Here is an 18,001-nt window from a genome sequence, read left to right as displayed (position 1 = left end):
CCTGGCTTTGTCAGCCTAGCAACTTCCCCATGAATGACACACGCCTTAATGGGAAACTGTTAGCGAGATCAGAAGTTACACCGGGCTTTTCAACCGCATCCAGCTAGCACTATGTGCATTCAATTTGTATATTTCCCCCCTTTTTTTTAAAAATGCTCACACACCATAATTGTCCCTTTTCAGGGGGCGAGGAAGATCAAAAGAGAGTATAAAAAAGGCAGCTTCTGTGAGTTTGCAGGGCTTTTCATTCGCTCTTTCTAGATGCTGTCCATTAAAATGAGTCCATGAGAGGAACAGTCTGTCTATACTGACAGCGCTCACCATGAGGCCTTGTGGGGATTAGCTTCAGAGTGCTGATGGGGTCAGAACAGTATGCATCCAGTCTGCACTTATTTGGTTAGAAAAAAATCACCTTTTCCACAGACTTTCTCCCAGTTTTCTGCGGTGTTGATTGAATTCTAATATGATGAGCTGCTCAGAATGTAACAGCTGAGAGCATTGTTTCTGTCTTTAAATTAATATTTGCCAAAAACATCTGTTTGGTTATTACGATTTCCACCAAAAAAGAGCAAAAATAAACCAAAGAGATTTACGTCGTTATTTTTCTGCAGTGCATACTGTTTGTTTAATGTCAATTCCTCCACAGTTATTTATTTTAATTTATCATTTTCCCGCCTGTCATTTCGTTCTAATTAACTCTTGTGCAGCAGTCCAGATGCAGTGGCACTTCATGATGTAATTACGAACTGTTACCAAGAAGGAGAGGGGTTATTTATACATATTTCTTCTTGTAATTAGGAGTTATTGAGTGTACACGTGAAGGGGTGTTAGAAGGTAGTTGAAGATAAGGGGTCCTCGGGCTGCTACCAGCATCTCTCACACTTATGAATAATTACGAATGATGGCACAGACATCTAGTCTACAACCATAGGGAGATAATTCATTTATTATTAATAAATGAAGAAAAAAAAATAAAGATTAAAATAGATTTTTAGGTTTCGAGTTTATTAGGAATTAATGATACAAATGTCTGGGGGAATTAAAAGCTCGTTGGATGACGCCAAGTGTGGCCATCCACTCGGAGGAGTCAGCCAGGTGTGAGCTTCTGTTAAGACTTTCATAGAAGTGTGCCGATTTCGTCACACAAGTCTCACGAGTCTTAACACCTGCAACTTATCTTTTGCCAAAACGGTACAGACATAATGGGGAAAGGGAACAAACAAGACAAATTGATAAAAACAATACAGAAATATAAAGATGCTGACAGTAAACATACGGACCAGAACTATAATCCTACACTGTTTTCACATTTACATTGCCAAGATGATGCATCTTTCCAAAGGAGAACAACATACATTGCTTTCTGCATATGCATGTGCCCTTCTTGATTTAGTTTCCACTGCATGCAAGACAGCACACTCTATCTGTAATGACAGCTTATTAGTGTGTGCGTCATTAAAAATAGCTCCATAGCTGTTTAATCCCGGGCTTCATTCAGAGGACTCTCGTGTGATTTCTCACACCTTCTTTGCATTGCAACATACATGCATATCAAGGTTATAATGGAGAATATTAATGTGAAAAAATCCTCAAGGATGATAATCAGACCAGCTCATCAAGTAAACCGCCACGGTCCAAGGACCACAGTGGAATTTCATCTGACCTGTGTTAATAGTGTCCTCCACACACACACACACACACACACACACACACACACACACACACACGCGCGCACACGCGCGCACACACTATCTCTGGATGGGAAGATTATGTTGTTGTAATGTTTGAAATGTTAATGTTATTCATTTGTATTATTAATTATTATGCAATTATTGCATTTAGGCATTAAATACTCAAATATTCACGCATCATCCTTACGTATGTCGCACAACGATAACAGTGATAAAAAACTGAAGCTCAGGGCTGGTTAAGAGACACAAAGTTATCCCTCCATCTTTACAAAACTGAGTCTATTTTGGTTCAGATCTACGTGTAATTTGTGTAAATTGGCTTTAAAATCATGATTACTGACACCACAATAGTAGAGAAATCCTTGTATGGATATTAGATAACCATTCATCAGGAGATAATCTCGATACAACAGATTCTGCATTATTACTAGAATCTATAGGCAACGGGACAAGATTTTGATATCGGAAGCGTTCTGGTTTCTGTTTGTAGTCCAGGTAGTATTGACCAATCATGTTTGAACAGACATTGGTTAAATGCAGGTAAACAGCGCGTGTGGAGAGCAAAAGAGGCAGAACGCTTTGGCCGAAATAAACTTTCGTCCTCACAGAACTAGCTTGTCAGTGTTGTTCTGAGGCTATCATGGCCATTAACTTGATAGTTAATTGGTTTAGGGTACAAGAGAGGGTGGACCAGATTAAATTCTATATGTTACTAAATATTGTTCAGGAGATGTACCCAAATATCTTAACTATTTTTGTTGTGCAACCAAATGTTGTCTGACATAGGTAACCAAAATCAGAGATCATTATCTCAAACTGACTCTTGTTTTCTTTTGTTTCTGCAGGTCCCCTTTGTATGAACTAACATGGACAAATTGGTCATCAGTCTCCTGCTTCTGGGAACCGCAGTTACGATGGTCCATGCATGTCCCAAATACTGTGTCTGCCAGAACCTCTCTGAGTCTCTGGGGACTCTGTGCCCCTCCAAAGGCCTGCTATTTGTCCCAATGGACATCGACCGGCGAACTGTGGAGCTCCGGCTGGGCGGCAACTTCATCCTCAAGGTCACAACTCAGGACTTTGCTAACATGTCAGGTCTGGTTGATCTCACCTTGTCCCGCAACACCATCAGCGCCATCCAGCCTTTCTCTTTCCTCGACCTGGAGACCCTGAGATCCCTGCATCTCGACAGTAACCGGTTGACTCAGCTAGGACCGGACGACCTCCGAGGGCTGGTCAACCTGCAACACCTGATCCTCAACAACAATCAGCTGAATAGGATCTCCAACACAGCCTTTGACGACTCGTTAGTGACACTGGAGGATCTGGATTTGTCGTATAACAACCTGCGCAGTGTGCCTTGGGAAGCCATCCGCAAGATGGTCAACCTGCATCAGATGAGTCTGGATCATAACCTCATCTACTTCATTTCCGAGGGGACTTTTATAGATCTGGATAAACTGGCCCGCTTGGACCTCACGTCCAACCGTCTCCAGAAGCTCCCTCCAGATCCGATCTTTGCACGCTCCCAGAGCAATGTAGTGATGAGCACTCCTTATGCACCTCCGCTCTCTCTAAGCTTTGGTGGAAACCCATTGCACTGCAACTGTGAAGTGCTTTGGCTTCGAAGGCTGGAGCGTGAGGATGATATGGAAACCTGCGCCTCTCCTGCTAGTCTAAAGGGCCGCTACTTTTGGTCTGTCCGTGAGGAGGAGTTTGTTTGCGAGCCCCCACTGATCACGCAACATACACACAAGTTACTCGTGCTGGAAGGCCAAACAGCTAGCCTGCGCTGCAAAGCAGTCGGAGATCCAATGCCAACTGTGCATTGGGTTGCACCTGATGACCGTTTGATCAGCAACTCCTCCAGAGCAACGGTATATGAAAATGGCACCTTGGATATCACAATCACCACAGCCAAGGATTACGGGACCTTTACTTGCATAGCTGCCAATGCTGCTGGGGAATCTACAGCCTCCATTGAGCTGTCAATCATTCAACTCCCCCACCTGAATAATGGTACAAACCGAACCACACAGTCCAAGTCGGGGCTTTCGGACATAACTAGCTCTACCAAGATCAGCAAAGGGGAGCCTAAACCTCTACCAGAGAAGGTGGTGTCTGCATCAGAAGTGACTGCCGTCTCTGCTCTGGTCAAGTGGACTGTTAGCAAATCAACTCCAAAGGTCAAAATGTATCAGCTTCAGTACAACTGTTCAGAGGATGATGTCCTCATTTACAGGTAAGAATGATTAATGCAGCTTGATTACATCCAAGTATGAGCTGAGACCTTTATGGTGAAAGTGGTAAATTTAGCCTGTGGTAATATTTCACTTCCGAAGACTGGCTGCTCAGCTTCTTCAGTCAATTTCTAATTGTTTGCTGGGTAAGTACTTGAGACAGTCATTTTCTCTGAAGAGTTACTCGGAGATCAACATTCATTTTTCTTAATCCTTCTTGAGATTTTCCTTTTTACCTTTTTAAATCGACAATAGCTTTCACCAAAGAATGAACAGCGAGTGCACATTTCTTAAGAACAGTGAAACCCGAAGTGAAATCCTTGCCCTAAGCCATTAATTAGAAATCCAAAAAGAAAAAGGATTATAGAGCCACATTTTAATATATCCTTCCTAAGCTGCTCAAGTCCATAAAGTGTAAGCTTGGAGACTGCTGCTGGAGATCTTTGGGCTCTGTGAAATCAATTTCCTATGTCAAATGAGACAGTGAAAGTAGTTGCATTCGACCAAGATAATTGAGCTGGAAATATAGAATAGAGCCTCAGCGTTTATCATTATATCAATCTGGGGAAGACATTAAAAAGGACTTTGCAAACAAATAAATCTTGAGTCTTGAGTCTATGAGGTTAAATGTATTACATCTTCAAGCTCCTAGGCATTTCCCTGTATTTGACCATAACTATACCCTTAGCATGCTTACAATGGTATTTACCTTATCAGAATAGTGTGGAAATTGGTAAAGTAACCTGTTTTCCTGTGTCCGCTTCATGCTTCCTCCAACACTGACAATTGCTGGCGAATTCCTTCAGCAACGCCTCATCCAAAAACCTACACAATTTAGCTGTACTATGCATTCCAGCAAGAGCGGTTTAATGAAAGATAATTGACAGAATAACAGAAGTCTGGTTATTAGCTGGGAATATGAGATTATAGCCGCACGCAATATTGAAGAAAGATATTGCTTTGTTCAAACACTGTGAATGCAATCAATAATAAAGGTGTTTATCTGATTTCCTTGCTTGCACACGGCTCGCTGTGTTAGATTGTCATCCCAGAAAAAAGAGAACAATATGAAATTTCAGTACCTTTTCTTTTCCCGGTTACGTCGGATGACTCATCTGCATTTATTGCAAATGCCTCCTATGAATTTGATCTAATGTCTACAGAATTGCAAACCTAACACTGATGACTGCCCCCCCCCCATTATTGCGTTATTATTATTGAGTTCTCTCAAACATGTGAGCCAACTTCCAAACTTCCTAGTTATGGAAGAAGGCAATTAAGGCTGAATAATGGACCGCAGCCCCACAATCGTCTGGGCGATTCAGAGCGTTATGGATAGATTCTGGGTAGACAATGACCCTTATAGACTCTTTGTTTCTGTTTTCCTACAGTTACAGTGTATGTAACAATCAATGGCTAAGTAGTATATATAACAATTCCAACCTATTCTGTCAGATGTACCCTCAAGTGAGCTCAGATACTCCTTCACTCATATCACCCATCATGTCCAATTTATTTCAACACTATTTATCAATTGAAAGTAGATAATAATACAATTACTTCTTATGCCACAAGACAAATGAATCTTAGCGTTGCTGTTGGCTGTAGTGACGCTCGGATCGTCACATCGGTTGACCAGCGCGTTTGCGTGAGCTTACTATGAAATATTGTGGGTCGGAACAACAAGTGACAATGAGCAGTGTATGACGTCTGCCTCGCTGAACTGCTGCATCCACACAAAAAGGGTTAGCGGCTGCCAGCCCTTCTTTCTACATACAATTTGCATTTCATAATGGCCAAAATGTTTCATTTGATTTCATCATTAATGTAATTTATGTTTATTTTAGAGACAAAAAAAAATTGAGAAGCATGTGTTCATTTGTGAGTAATAAAAACAATCCACATTTGAAAGCCGGGGCTCTATTAATTTATAAAGACGGTAAATATTTCAGAATGAAAGCCTCAACAAATGTAGCTATTCTGTCCACAGAGACATGCCAGAAGGTCTTCGTTTTGAAACAGAAACAGGAAGTGTTAAATTAGAAATTAAAAAAAGATTCTTACATTGTCATCGTATTCTTCAGATATAGACATGGAAACTGTAGTAATGTTGATGGTATGATGTCAAAATAGTATAAAAAAGAGAATTGTTATATTTCCTGTTAACTGCTTGTTGCACGTGGAAAAAATATGAGGCACGTTGAATCTCTAGAAGAGTCGCATCTGAGACGCAGCCGAGCCGCGCTGCTCACACAGGCGGTGTGGCTACTATTACCTGTTAACATGGGCGCAATGTTAACGGGTGGCACCCAAACACACCCACTTACACAACGCAAGCTGCAACGATAGAGACCACTTGTATCTTATCTTCTCTCAGACCTCAGTCAATTGTGCTAGTTTAACGTATAAAGTTGGCAGTTTGCAGGTTGGGTCTTGTTTGGCTTCCTGTTCGGGTGCGAGTGGCTAATTAATGCATATTTTTTTTAAACAAGCCGCTTCACTACTCGGCTGAGGCTCTTTTCTACAGAAGGTTAGGTCAAGTTTGCAATATGTACAATAAAATGATAACTGATGCTTACGCATCTCTTTTGGGAGAAAAGAATGTTGATATTAGATACTGAAAAACCCCAGAACACGTTCAACCCTAACAGTTTGAAAAAAACTGTGCATGGCAACTACAGTATGGTAAGCGGGGGGGGGGGGGACAATAATTATGTCAAATAAGCTGTAGCGTCCAATATGTATGCAATTTCTAAATCAATGGTGTGTATACAGTATGTCTGCAAACGGTTGCAGATATGTTAACGATGTTTCATTCTGATTTAACGAGATGCGGTCAGTAGAGTCAATTGCACTTAACAGACTGCTTCCAGTATGGTGATTGAATTCCCTCAAAGCACAGCATTTACGAATGCACCTGTGAAACGTTTCAAACTGTAATGGCAGTCTTTATAGACTGATGAGTTTGTTTGACGAAAGCTTCTATCACTGCACACAACACAGCAGCATTCCATTGATTGGCAATACATCTTAGATAATTAACCCACTGCAGATTGACTTTCATTTCACTCAAAAGCAGTGAGGCATATTTAAACATCTGGAATAATAACAGACTATCTACTGAATGCTTGTTAAATGGCAGTTACAAGAAAATGACATTCAGTCCCGACAATATTCAAAAAGTATCCATTGAATACTTATGTCATTGCTATTGCTTCATGCATGTCAAATGGGATATGCTGGGACCAATGAAGTCATCTTTCTGAATTACTCTGTGCATATAAATAGCTACTTAGCATGCTTCATTTTGGCAATTTATTTGATCTGCCCTAGCATAACAGACTAAGCCAATGTTGCTTTTAACACAAAAGTTCTTTGGGCGCTTTCACAAGTCATAGTTTGTTTGGCTAATCCGAATCAGAGTGAAATTAATACTTTGAGTTTATCCATTTAGTCTGGTTCGGTTTCACAGTGCACAAATGAAAGTGGACCAAATCAAAAAAACAACGTATTTGCTGAGTGGAGTGTACAAAGGATTGAATTCATCTTTTTCATCTTCAGAGCTGCCAATTCTATGCAGGGAATTGCAGACTTTGAAATATGACTGTTGAAGTTCACTATGTTCACTTTGATTCAACACTGTTACAATTACTTGATAATAGTCACTGTTTTTGGAGACAATTTAGCATATCCTGTCTTCGGCCGAGATGTCCTCAGTCCTCTCCCACTCATGTTAACCTGTTGTTAACTTGTGTCCATCTCAACAGAAGGCCTGCACAGGCAGCCTGCATTTCCTGTATACCTGCATTTCCCGTATACTTCCTGCAATTGGGTTGGATTATGTTCTCACTGCAATCAATCCACACTAGGGTTTGCTTGGGACCTGCTTGCGAGAGGTGGTCTCGGACCGGTTCTATTGGCCCGCACCAGAATATGATAACTGTGATCACAACTGCCCAAACAAACAGCACCAGTGGTTGAACCACACGAGAGTTTGATCAAAACACACTAAATGTAGGCTTGTGACAGCTAATTTGTCTAGAACTCCCATCGCAAGAGGTCTTTATTTCTAATGCTGTATCTTTCTGTTTTTCTTTCTATTGTCAGGATGATTCCCATGACTAACAGAGCCTTCGTAGTGACAAATCTTGTCCCAGGGATGCAGTATGACCTGTGTGTCTTGGCCATTTGGGATGACACCGCCACCACCCTCACTGCCACCAACATCGTCGGCTGTGTCCAGTTCATCACTGGGGAGGACTACCCGCAGTGCCAGTCCCTCCACAGTGGCTTCCTGGGTGGCACCATGATCCTGGTCATCGGGGGCATCATTGTGGCCACGCTGCTGGTGTTCATCATCATCCTCATGGTGCGGTACAAGGTGACCAGTGGCATACAGACTAATAAATTACCCACTGTGAGCAACACATACTCTCAAACCAACGGAGGGTTGAACAGGTTTAATGGTGCGCCGCCACAGGTCAAGTCCACAGTGGTGGTTATGCGTGAGGAAATGGTAGAGTTCAAGTGTGGATCCCTCCAAAGCAGTCTGTCCTCGTCCTCATCCTCCTCTAACTCATTAGACAGCCAAACAGGAAGGGAGGCTGCCGACCGATACAGTTTGCAGGGCAGTGAATGCAGCACCCTGCCCAGCAGCAAGTTCAGGAGGCACAGGCACGGCGCCAAAGCACGGCCAAACCTGGACCATCTTTTAGGGGCCTTCACTTCATTGGAGCTGCGAGGGGTAGGGAGAGACCACCATGGGGCTTCCGGCCCCCCTACCACTTCCAATGCTGTGATGACAGTGGCTGTGGTACCCCCGTCCGATAAAGAACCCCTGCTCGGGAGAGCCGAGTCCACTACCATGCTGGGACGTCTATTAGGGATGCCCCAGGAAGGTAAACCCAAGAGGAGTCACTCATTTGACATGGGTCATGTGGGGGCTGCGCAGTGTCGCAGCACCCACCCTCGCAGGATCAGCAACATCTGGACTAAGCGCAGTCTTTCCGTTAACGGCATGCTGCTGCAGTACGACGACAGCGAGGACGAAAAGCCCACTTTTGAGAGCTCTGAGTGGGTGATGGAAAGCACAGTTTGAATGGGTCTAACTGTGAGGTTCATGGCTAACAGATCTATAACAGGAGCAGAAGGAACACGAGTGTAGAGGCAGGGTGTTCCAGAAGGAATCTGCCTTTGGGTATTGCATGAAGTTCATCCATGTGAATACTGTCTAAGTAAGTATGTGAGAAAAAGACACTCAAATGAATAGATTGCTGGCCATGATCTCAAATCTCTGACAGTGTCTGACTGTATTTGAAATATTTTTCCCATCTCAAAACCAACACCGGATCTTGGATTGTGCGGAGGGATTCTTTTCCCGTCAACAGGCGCGTGAGCTTGTCTCGGAAGGAAAGAGGGGTAAAAAAAGACAAGAAATGTGGATTTACTACGTCTTTGTCAAAAGAACTCAATGAAGAGGATTTGCCTCAGCTGTGGTGAACTGGATGGGCATCATATTGTCTTGGACCCTCAGCATGTAATGCGAATATAGAAAATTAAAAGAAAAGTCATTTTTATTTTCACCTGGGTTTTTCTATCATTTTGACTATTTATTATTTGAGTTGATTGATCAGTAGGCTCAGCTCTTCAGTGAGGTTATAATATACACAAATAGAAACCACCCTTTAACATACAGCCATTTCACATCACTCAATGGTACTCAGTCAAATTCCAATCATTTTTTCCTCAAACACTATGGTCTTATAGACTAGATTTCTGTAACACTCAACCACAGTAAGCCAGTCTTGTATTTCTACCTCAGGTTATATATCACATGAGGTTATTTAAATATGAAAGCAAATAAAAATACAACCAAACCCAAATGCACAAGAGGATCACAAAACAGCTCAAAACAAAAAGTTCTTCACTTGTTTGCAAATGCTTCAAATGATGATTTAGTCTCCAGCCAATCAAATTGAATAACGTTCCCGACTCAGGTTCAATTCCTGCTGTTAGAAAAATGTCTTTTTGAAACGCTCCCAATTGGCCAATGCTGTTGACAGTGGTCCCTGTAGGCTCAAAGGCCATTGATGTAAACAGTGTTCGCCTCAGGATACGGTTTCAGATGCTATCAGCACATATTACAGTCGCCAGACGGGAATAGCCTTTGAAATTAATCAAGCTCACTTAATCATTTGCTTATCCCCACAGCAGGACGTATTATTCGGCTCTAATTCTCTTTAGGTAACACAAACAAGAGGAGGACAATTACTCATTTAGCCCGGTTAAACAGCGGTATGAGTCCAAATTGACTTTTATTAGCTTGATAAAGGTCATTATGCTGCTCAGACAGAGGACGTTAAGTTGAGGAAATGGGAGAAAGATAACTTTTTAATGGCCAAACAGCTAAAAACTCTCTGGAAATCCATTTCACCAGATTGCATGATAGAGAACCGTTGTTGGTTTATGTATCATTTGAAGTGATTCATCAAAGGAACCATTTAATTTTCATTGACCCTCATACAGAGCTGTACATTGCAGTAAGATACTTTGAAATAGTGGCTATTCTGGTTACTGCCTACGATCAACTCAGACATCCCGACACATTTGGATGCCTTTCTCAATATCTTGTGGGTCTCTGCTGCATCTTCAAGATGTGGGGCGGTCATTGTTTCTTTTTCTTTTTTTTTCCTCTCATCGTTTTCATCCCTAGGTGTACCGTTCTGTATATTGGCATTTTTTTGTACAATAACTGGGTGAGAATGTAAAGTGGGGAAAATCGTGCGGTAGTGCTTTTATTTTCATGTGAAGCAAACATTGAGAAGGTGCTTTACTGTGTTGTACCAACTTGGTCATTGTTAGTTGGCTCACTGAGATGGGATTTTACACGATACTACATGTACAACACATGGCTGTTTTTAAAGGGTCAGTTCACCAAAGTTACAGATAATACATATTTGACCTCCAGTGGTTTCTAGCCATGTAGATAATCTTGGTTCATTTGCTCAGGTTATCCTTCTATGAGATGTCTACTTCTACTGTGGGGGTTGGGGTGTGCAATATGAAAGTAGATACCATGAGACAATATTTGTCGTGTCAGAGATTTTGCCATAACATTGCTACCACAGCAGCTATCAATTTATTACCACTGGGTGTTTTAACCATATGTTGGCAGTTTAGTAAATCCATGAGCAGGATTGTGTTATAGCATTATTGGATTTCATGTGATTTTAATCTTGTGATATATTTTTTTTCTCATCGTCAACAAATCCTCATGGAAAGACCAAAACCAACAGTGCAATTGATTTGTTCTTACAAGTATTGTCTGATACGCTATTCCTCTGTGACACAGAGTTTTTAATCCAGAAACATCAACATGTAGACAATGAAGGATCATTACCATGAACACAGGAAATGTAGATTCTGCAGACAGGGCACAGTGCAGACTGCTTACCTTGCACGGCAGCTGGATTGTCGGGATATCAAGCGAGAATCATGGGATCACACGTCACACGAAAATCCATCTTGATTGGCTTCAAGTAATGTGTTTGTGTCTGGTAAGCCAGAGCACGGACCAATGGGCGTAGTGTTAGGAGCTACTAAGGGCGTGGATTAGGTGTGTGTGACGACGCGGTGAAGCGACTGTTTGTTCCAAACAACAATGCCCAGCATAAGATGCTGCAATAGCATAAGTTATATCAGAATTAAAGAGTATTTCTTTATTGACAGAAGAGCAAAGAACAACACTGAAGGCTTTTCTCGCTAGAAAGATGTTTTCGCTCTTCGCCAAATTTGATTGACAGATAGTTCATCCAATCACCTGCCAAGTAATTTTTTAAAGTGCCTGCCCTTTTCCAAACAGATTCCAATGACAGATTCTCAGATGGTTTTGTGTTAATCCGCCTCTGAAAATAGTCCTCAACAAATGCTCTATTTACGCCTGTTTGAGGCTAAATTTTAAAAGCTACAGTTCCAAGCTGTTTTTTTATTTTTGTAAATATATTATAAATTTGTGATTTGAGTGGCCTTGTGGAGTGCCACAAAATGGGTAGAAAGGTCAGAAATGAGTGCGAGATGGACACACATTGTTGGTTTTGGTCTTTTGATGGAATCTTTCAATACGATTTTATACACAGGATTTCATCCCTATCGCCCACTCTTACAATGGAGGCATTCAGAAACATGCATAGTGTTGCATGATTTTAATTAACTTTAAACAGAGCAGGAAATTCCATTGGGAATCAACAATTAATTATAAACGTAACTCAATGAACTGAATTATTTAATTCTCAGAACTTTGTTATTTAAAACTTCCAAATTTCCAGGAAAAGTTCCGATGAATTAACAGTATTACTGATGGAAAATTGTGTTACTGAAACTATTTAAATGTAAAATTGAAAAGGAAAATTGCATTCACCTCCGTTGTTTTGGCTGGAGGCAGAAATCTCAAGGATATCAGAAACCTGGTTAAATTAAGGGTGTCACCAGAGATCTGGGTTTTTTTGTCATTTGGGTGAACTGAGCCTTTGACCTGCTTTCTCTACTTGTGACATCATGTAACAGCCTCCTCCATTCTGCTAACTGACAATACAATTTAAGTGTGTACTTGACTCGACATAGTAATGACTCTCACCTGAGGTTCTAGGACAAAAACAAGAAGAAAAAAAACCTGTTTCTGTGTGAAAACATTTTGCTACAAAAGAACATAAAATATTGATGAATTCCTATGAACCAAACTGGCTCTTCTGTGTTTTCTCTTCTTGCAATGTCTCACCACACCACACACCAATTATTTCACCTGCCTTGGATTGTATTAGTAATGGCATTTGTTGTTTTTTTGCCCTCATTCCTCTGAGTTTAGAGTGTTACCTTACCGTTCCGACCCGCAGAGTACAAAGGACCTAATGGGTGTCCTTCCTGCCTCGCTGTCTTTGTTTACTGTAGGATGAGCCAAGGGTTTTCCTCCTGTGGTCCAGCTGCTGTAATCAGGCCAGTCGCTGCTGACTCACCTCAGCGCTGCCCTTATTACAAATCACCGGTACATGCAGCTCCTGGCCAGAGCCCATAATAAGGCCTTAATTCATATAATCTGTCAGGAAAGGCGCTTACGGCAGCACAAAGTAAAGATAATCTCCACAGGGGCCAAGTCGTGCATGATAAGACAGCGGTATGCACCTGCTGAGGGCTCAGGAGGAGCACGGCTACATGCATGTAGGAGGGTTGTTATCATCGTCGCCTCTGGTTGTCACGATGCAGAGGATGTTCACATCGAGGCAAATACACTTCTGAAGAGACAAGTTAATCCGGCAGCAATGCCAGTGAAGTCATTGAGCCGCCTTTGGCAGCACAACTTTTTAAAGCGATGACCGAATCATCCTCTCAGCTTTGTGTGTGTGAGCAGGTGAGAATATCACAATGTTGTTGAAACAACAGCAAAACAACAAAATGTTTTTATTGCATTTTCTCACAGTCAGTTTCTTGCCTTTTGCATTGAAATAAACCAGAGCATTAACCAAAAAAACGGTCTTTCACCCAGGAGAACGCTGTTCGTTCACGACGTGATATGAGAGGTCAACGTTGATTTTTTTCGCCAAGTTACTTCCGCACTCAAGTAACGTCACTTCCGTAGTTATTTAAACCCAAACAATTAGTTTTATTCCGAAACCAAATCAGTCTGACAACCCTTGGTGAAAATGACCCAGAGCAAGATGAATCATCTTCAGAAGAAGAAGAAATCCCCCAAGCTGAAAGAGAGAAAAATAACATGGTCCTGGTCACCATATGACAACCAGGGCAGGATGGCAGCACAACATGTCATAAGGATGACCCCAGGGCCCACAAGACATGCAGTTGCTCATGCCCAGGATATCGTCTCAACATTCAGCATGTTCATCACACCAGCTATAGAAAAAATCATCCTGGAGATGACAAATTTGGAGGGTTTCCGTAAATATGGAGACAACTGGAAAAGGATGAACGAGATTTTTTTTTTAACTAGTATTAATGGTTACATTTTTTTACCCCGTTCATCTTGGCTAAGACTGTGTGTGATTTCCAGCTGGATGCTCAGCGTTTGAGGAGAGACGAGGCGTCGATGGTCGCGGATGCATTCCGCTTCGCCTTTAACCAGCTGAGGAAACAAAGTGAGCACTTCCTGCTGCTCGCAGACGCCAACATCCTGAAATCCCATCCCTGCAAGGCTGAAGGCAATTCTGCTTCACCTTGAGTAAGAGTGTGTGTGTGTGTGTGTGTGTGTGTGTGTCTGATAAAACAATCTCACATGCACTGTTTGTCTGCAGAAGTGATCGGTCCGTGGTGATAAATCAGGTGCAGAGGTTATTTGTGTAAATTTCCATTCCCTCCGCCCAGATTCTGCACCTCTGCACAGGGAAATACATATCACATGAGATCCTTTTTCAGCAGTGCCACTTTTCTTCCATTCTACCTGAACAAACATCCGTGTGCTCCCTTAGCGAGTAAGGACAACAGAGTCTGTGTGGAACCTAAAAAAAAGCGTATATCCCGTCTGCACTTAGGCACACAGAAGCTCTTAGTTCAGCTTGTAGGTATGCTAACATTCGCTAATGGCTAAAGACAGCGGACAGATGAGTCAGTTTTGTAGGTATTTGATCATCAATTAAAGTATTTCACACTGAAATTTTAAACTGATGATGGTGCTAGATAGATGGTGAAGGGATCACCGAGGTCAGTGGGAAAACTCATCCTCAACTCTTCAGTGCCCCTCAGCGTCTGACACCCAGGCACCCATGTGGCTTTAACCCATCCGCATCAGTATTAGAACAGAACAACTGGCGTAGTATAAAGAGCAAGAAACAAACACAGGACTGTCACCCAGGAGACTGCTGTCTGTTCTGTCCTTATTTTACCTTACTTTTGTCAAGTAACTACGCACACAAGTTATTTTACGTGAAAAATGTAACAAATGTACTTACTTTAACCCAAACCATAACCATTTCCTAAGCCTTACAAAGTAGTTATGTTACCCAAACCTGACCAAGTAAAACCAAAAACTAAGTAAAACTACGTTTGCGGTCATCTATAACATACACTGTATTCATGTATGTTTCTTGCGACAGAAGTTTATTTTGAAAATAAATTATGCATGACACGAGCGGAAATGAAACACCATACCTTGCCACGTCCAAGACTTGACACTAGAGGGGTACCGAGAGCATCATAGTTTAAAGTTTAGGTCCACTGACCGAGCCGCGGTATTTGTCGATTTGGGAACGTGAACGTGTTTGCCTCTGGTAACTTTTAACTTGTACAACATTTCATGATTTCTCTTTGTAGAAGAGAAATCATGAAATGTCTTTTTATTTGGCACGAGGCAACCGACTTTACGGAAACTCTCGCACCTTTGCCAGCGCAGTCAGACTTGGTGCCATCACTTGAGCGGAATCACTTGTTTGACATCCTGTCTGCTTGGACAAAGCGACAACAAACACTCCTTTGAGAACAACCGATGTTTGATGCGTGGAGAAAGAAAACAGTAGATCTGTTGACTATCATTGTACATTGGAATGCGCTGCCTGCTGAGGACGTTCACACTAATTGTCGTACTCCTCTCTTATCTCTGACCTTCGATGTCACCGTTTTATTCCAACAACTACAACAGTTTAGCTTTGCAGGGCAACAATCCCTTTCAGCTTTTCTGAAGTTCCTTTTCTGCTGCATTTTCAACTTTTATCCCTGAGCACGGCTCACAGCGGCGTGTTTTGTCTTTTTTCACAGTGGGAAAGCACACTATATTGGAGGTCATGACAACAAAGTTCCCATAGGGGGACTCTCACATTCCCCATAAAGTGGGCGTCCATTACATGAAAGCAAACCTTATCTTCCCTCTGCTTCTGCAGCCTCATCGCCTCTTCCATGGAGGATTCTTTAATCACAGAATCCAATATTAATAACCCCTGTTATTAATAACCCGTTATTAATAATGCCAGAGGGAACGCATGGCGGACTGTGTGCGGGGCTTGCTTATTTCCCAGACAAAAGTTGTCTGGCTGCAGAAAAGTTTGATAGCTAGATCGGAGATGGAGAATTTGAGCCTGCCAGAGTTTATTCCGTCTTGTCTCTGTTATTCTCTGGCTCAGTCTTAATAAGTATCTCATCCGCTGTCACTCTTTCTCCCTCTCCTTAACAAGCAATTAAGTGGTACCTGCTGGATACTGTAATAATATGTCAGAATGCAATAAACTGGATGGCTATGAAATGCAATCACATTGCCACATTATGACATTACGGTATTTCTTCATAAAGGTGACACACATGACATTAACTTGTAATATAACTCCAATCCTGATGGATTCATGCCTGACATTCGGAATAAATACTATTGCAGTATTTTGAGTTATTTGCAGTCGCTACGTTTAGTAAAATAAGAATCAGTAGTGGACGATGATCATTTACTTTGCAAAAAGCACTAATACCACATTGTAAAAATACTGTTACTACCAATTACCATGTTCACAGAATACATCGATTTTAGGTTTACTTACACAACAAAACTACTCTGTTAGGCTGAGAAAAGATCACAGTTTGGTTTATATAAGTATGTTTGTTGCGTAAAATAAGCATATTTGTTGTGTAAAATGAGCACGCTTGTTATGTACCTTACACTATAAGGCATTAGTTAAGTACGCGAGTAGGGTCAAATAAGTCATTATGGACCTTTGGTTTCACGCGGGACATGAACAACGGCCTCCTGGGTGAAAGTCAATGTTCATTTGACCCAAACCTTCATCCATAACGCGGATGGGTTTACGTTGGATTTAGTTGGAAGCCCAGTATGTCTCGTACAGAGGCTAAAGGGTGCCTTGGTGCATCTGTATTAGGGGCTACACTACCTTCTCAGCACAGCAGAACCCAAAAAGTTAGCATCAAGCAAGTGAATAGTTTGGAGCATTTAGCAGCCAGAGATCCAGATATGTCCCTCAGGAGCTGGTGGAGACCAAAACAGAGCTAAAAGATGAGTGAAGATTGGACTCACATTCATCAGGAGGCTATAAACGCGACTCCAAATGAATGCTAATGTTGGTCCAGGTCAAATTATGTCAGTTCACAGCTTGTTCTGCTTACCAAAATAAATCCACCAATGCAGCTTTAAATGAGCAGCTTCACCTTGACCAGCTGCAACAATAATGCTGCCTAATGCATCCATCTAATGTTTTTCCGTTTACGGTGTATTTTACACCGATTTTGTGCAGCGTTCCCTTTATGCTTCTTAGATTTCAAACTTGTCGCTTTTCGGTGAAATTTGCCGTTTTGAATCAAAATATGTCATCCACGTGAATCGTGTAGATCCGTAGAGTTTTAGGAGGAAAGAAAACGTAACGTGATGCAACACGTGTTCCGGTTCAGTTCACGCGGTCACTCATTAACATTAAACTGGAACACTGGCGGATCTGGATGCAGGTTGTTTTTTTTAACTCAAAGTAGAATGAGACTAGAATGAGATACTGATGAGATGATGAGGTCAAAGAGCTTAAGGAAGAGGATGCTGTTTGTGTAGCGCAGCTCGACGCAGGGCTGAGCTGTAAGTGGAGCTGGGCCTGAGTAAAGGTGGAGCTGGGCCTGAGTAAAGGTGGAGCTGGGCCTGGGTAAAGGTGGAGCTGGGCCTGGGTAAAGGTGGAGCTGGGCCTGAGTAAAGGTGGAGCTGGGCCTGGGTAAAGGTGGAGCTGGGCCTGGGTAAAGGTGGAGCTGGGCCTGAGTAAAGGTGGAGCTGGGCCTGGGTAAAGGTGGAGCTGGGCCTGAGTAAAGGTGGAGCTGGGCCTGGGTAAAGGTGGAGCTGGGCCTGAGTAAAGGTGGAGCTGGGCCTGGGTAAAGGTGGAGCTGGGCCTGGGTAAAGGTGGAGCTGGGCCTGGGTAAAGGTGGAGGTCTAAACAGATGTGAAGGGAGAGCAGCACAGCTGGTTTTACTGCCTTTCTTGTTTTTATTCCTTTTCTTTTCGTTTATCTGTTATATGACTAAAACCTTTGAAAATGAGACCTCAGTCTCAATGGATTTTGTCTAAATAAAGGTTAACAATAATAATAACATTTGCTTAAA

The 18,001-nt window shown here is 42.1% G+C and overlaps 1 protein-coding gene across 1 annotated transcript; it reads left to right on the top strand.

Annotated features, from left to right (window-relative positions):
* Positions 1 to 2,557: 2,557 nt before the first annotated feature.
* Positions 2,558 to 9,029, top strand: LOC306706810 (leucine-rich repeat and fibronectin type-III domain-containing protein 2; the record flags this gene model as incomplete). Its single annotated transcript, XM_079174031.1, has 2 exons — positions 2,558 to 3,933; positions 8,039 to 9,029. 2 exons carry the CDS (start codon positions 2,558 to 2,560, stop codon positions 9,027 to 9,029), a joined length of 2,367 nt encoding a protein of 788 aa, XP_079030157.1.
* Between the last annotated feature and the right edge of the window lie 8,972 nt (positions 9,030 to 18,001).

This window comes from Pholis gunnellus (assembly GCF_910591455.1).
Source record: "Pholis gunnellus genome assembly, chromosome: 15".
Taxonomy (NCBI): Eukaryota; Metazoa; Chordata; class Actinopteri; order Perciformes; family Pholidae; genus Pholis; species Pholis gunnellus.
The sequence above is the reverse complement of the archived record's forward strand: the minus strand, read 5'-3'. Positions and strand labels throughout refer to the sequence as shown.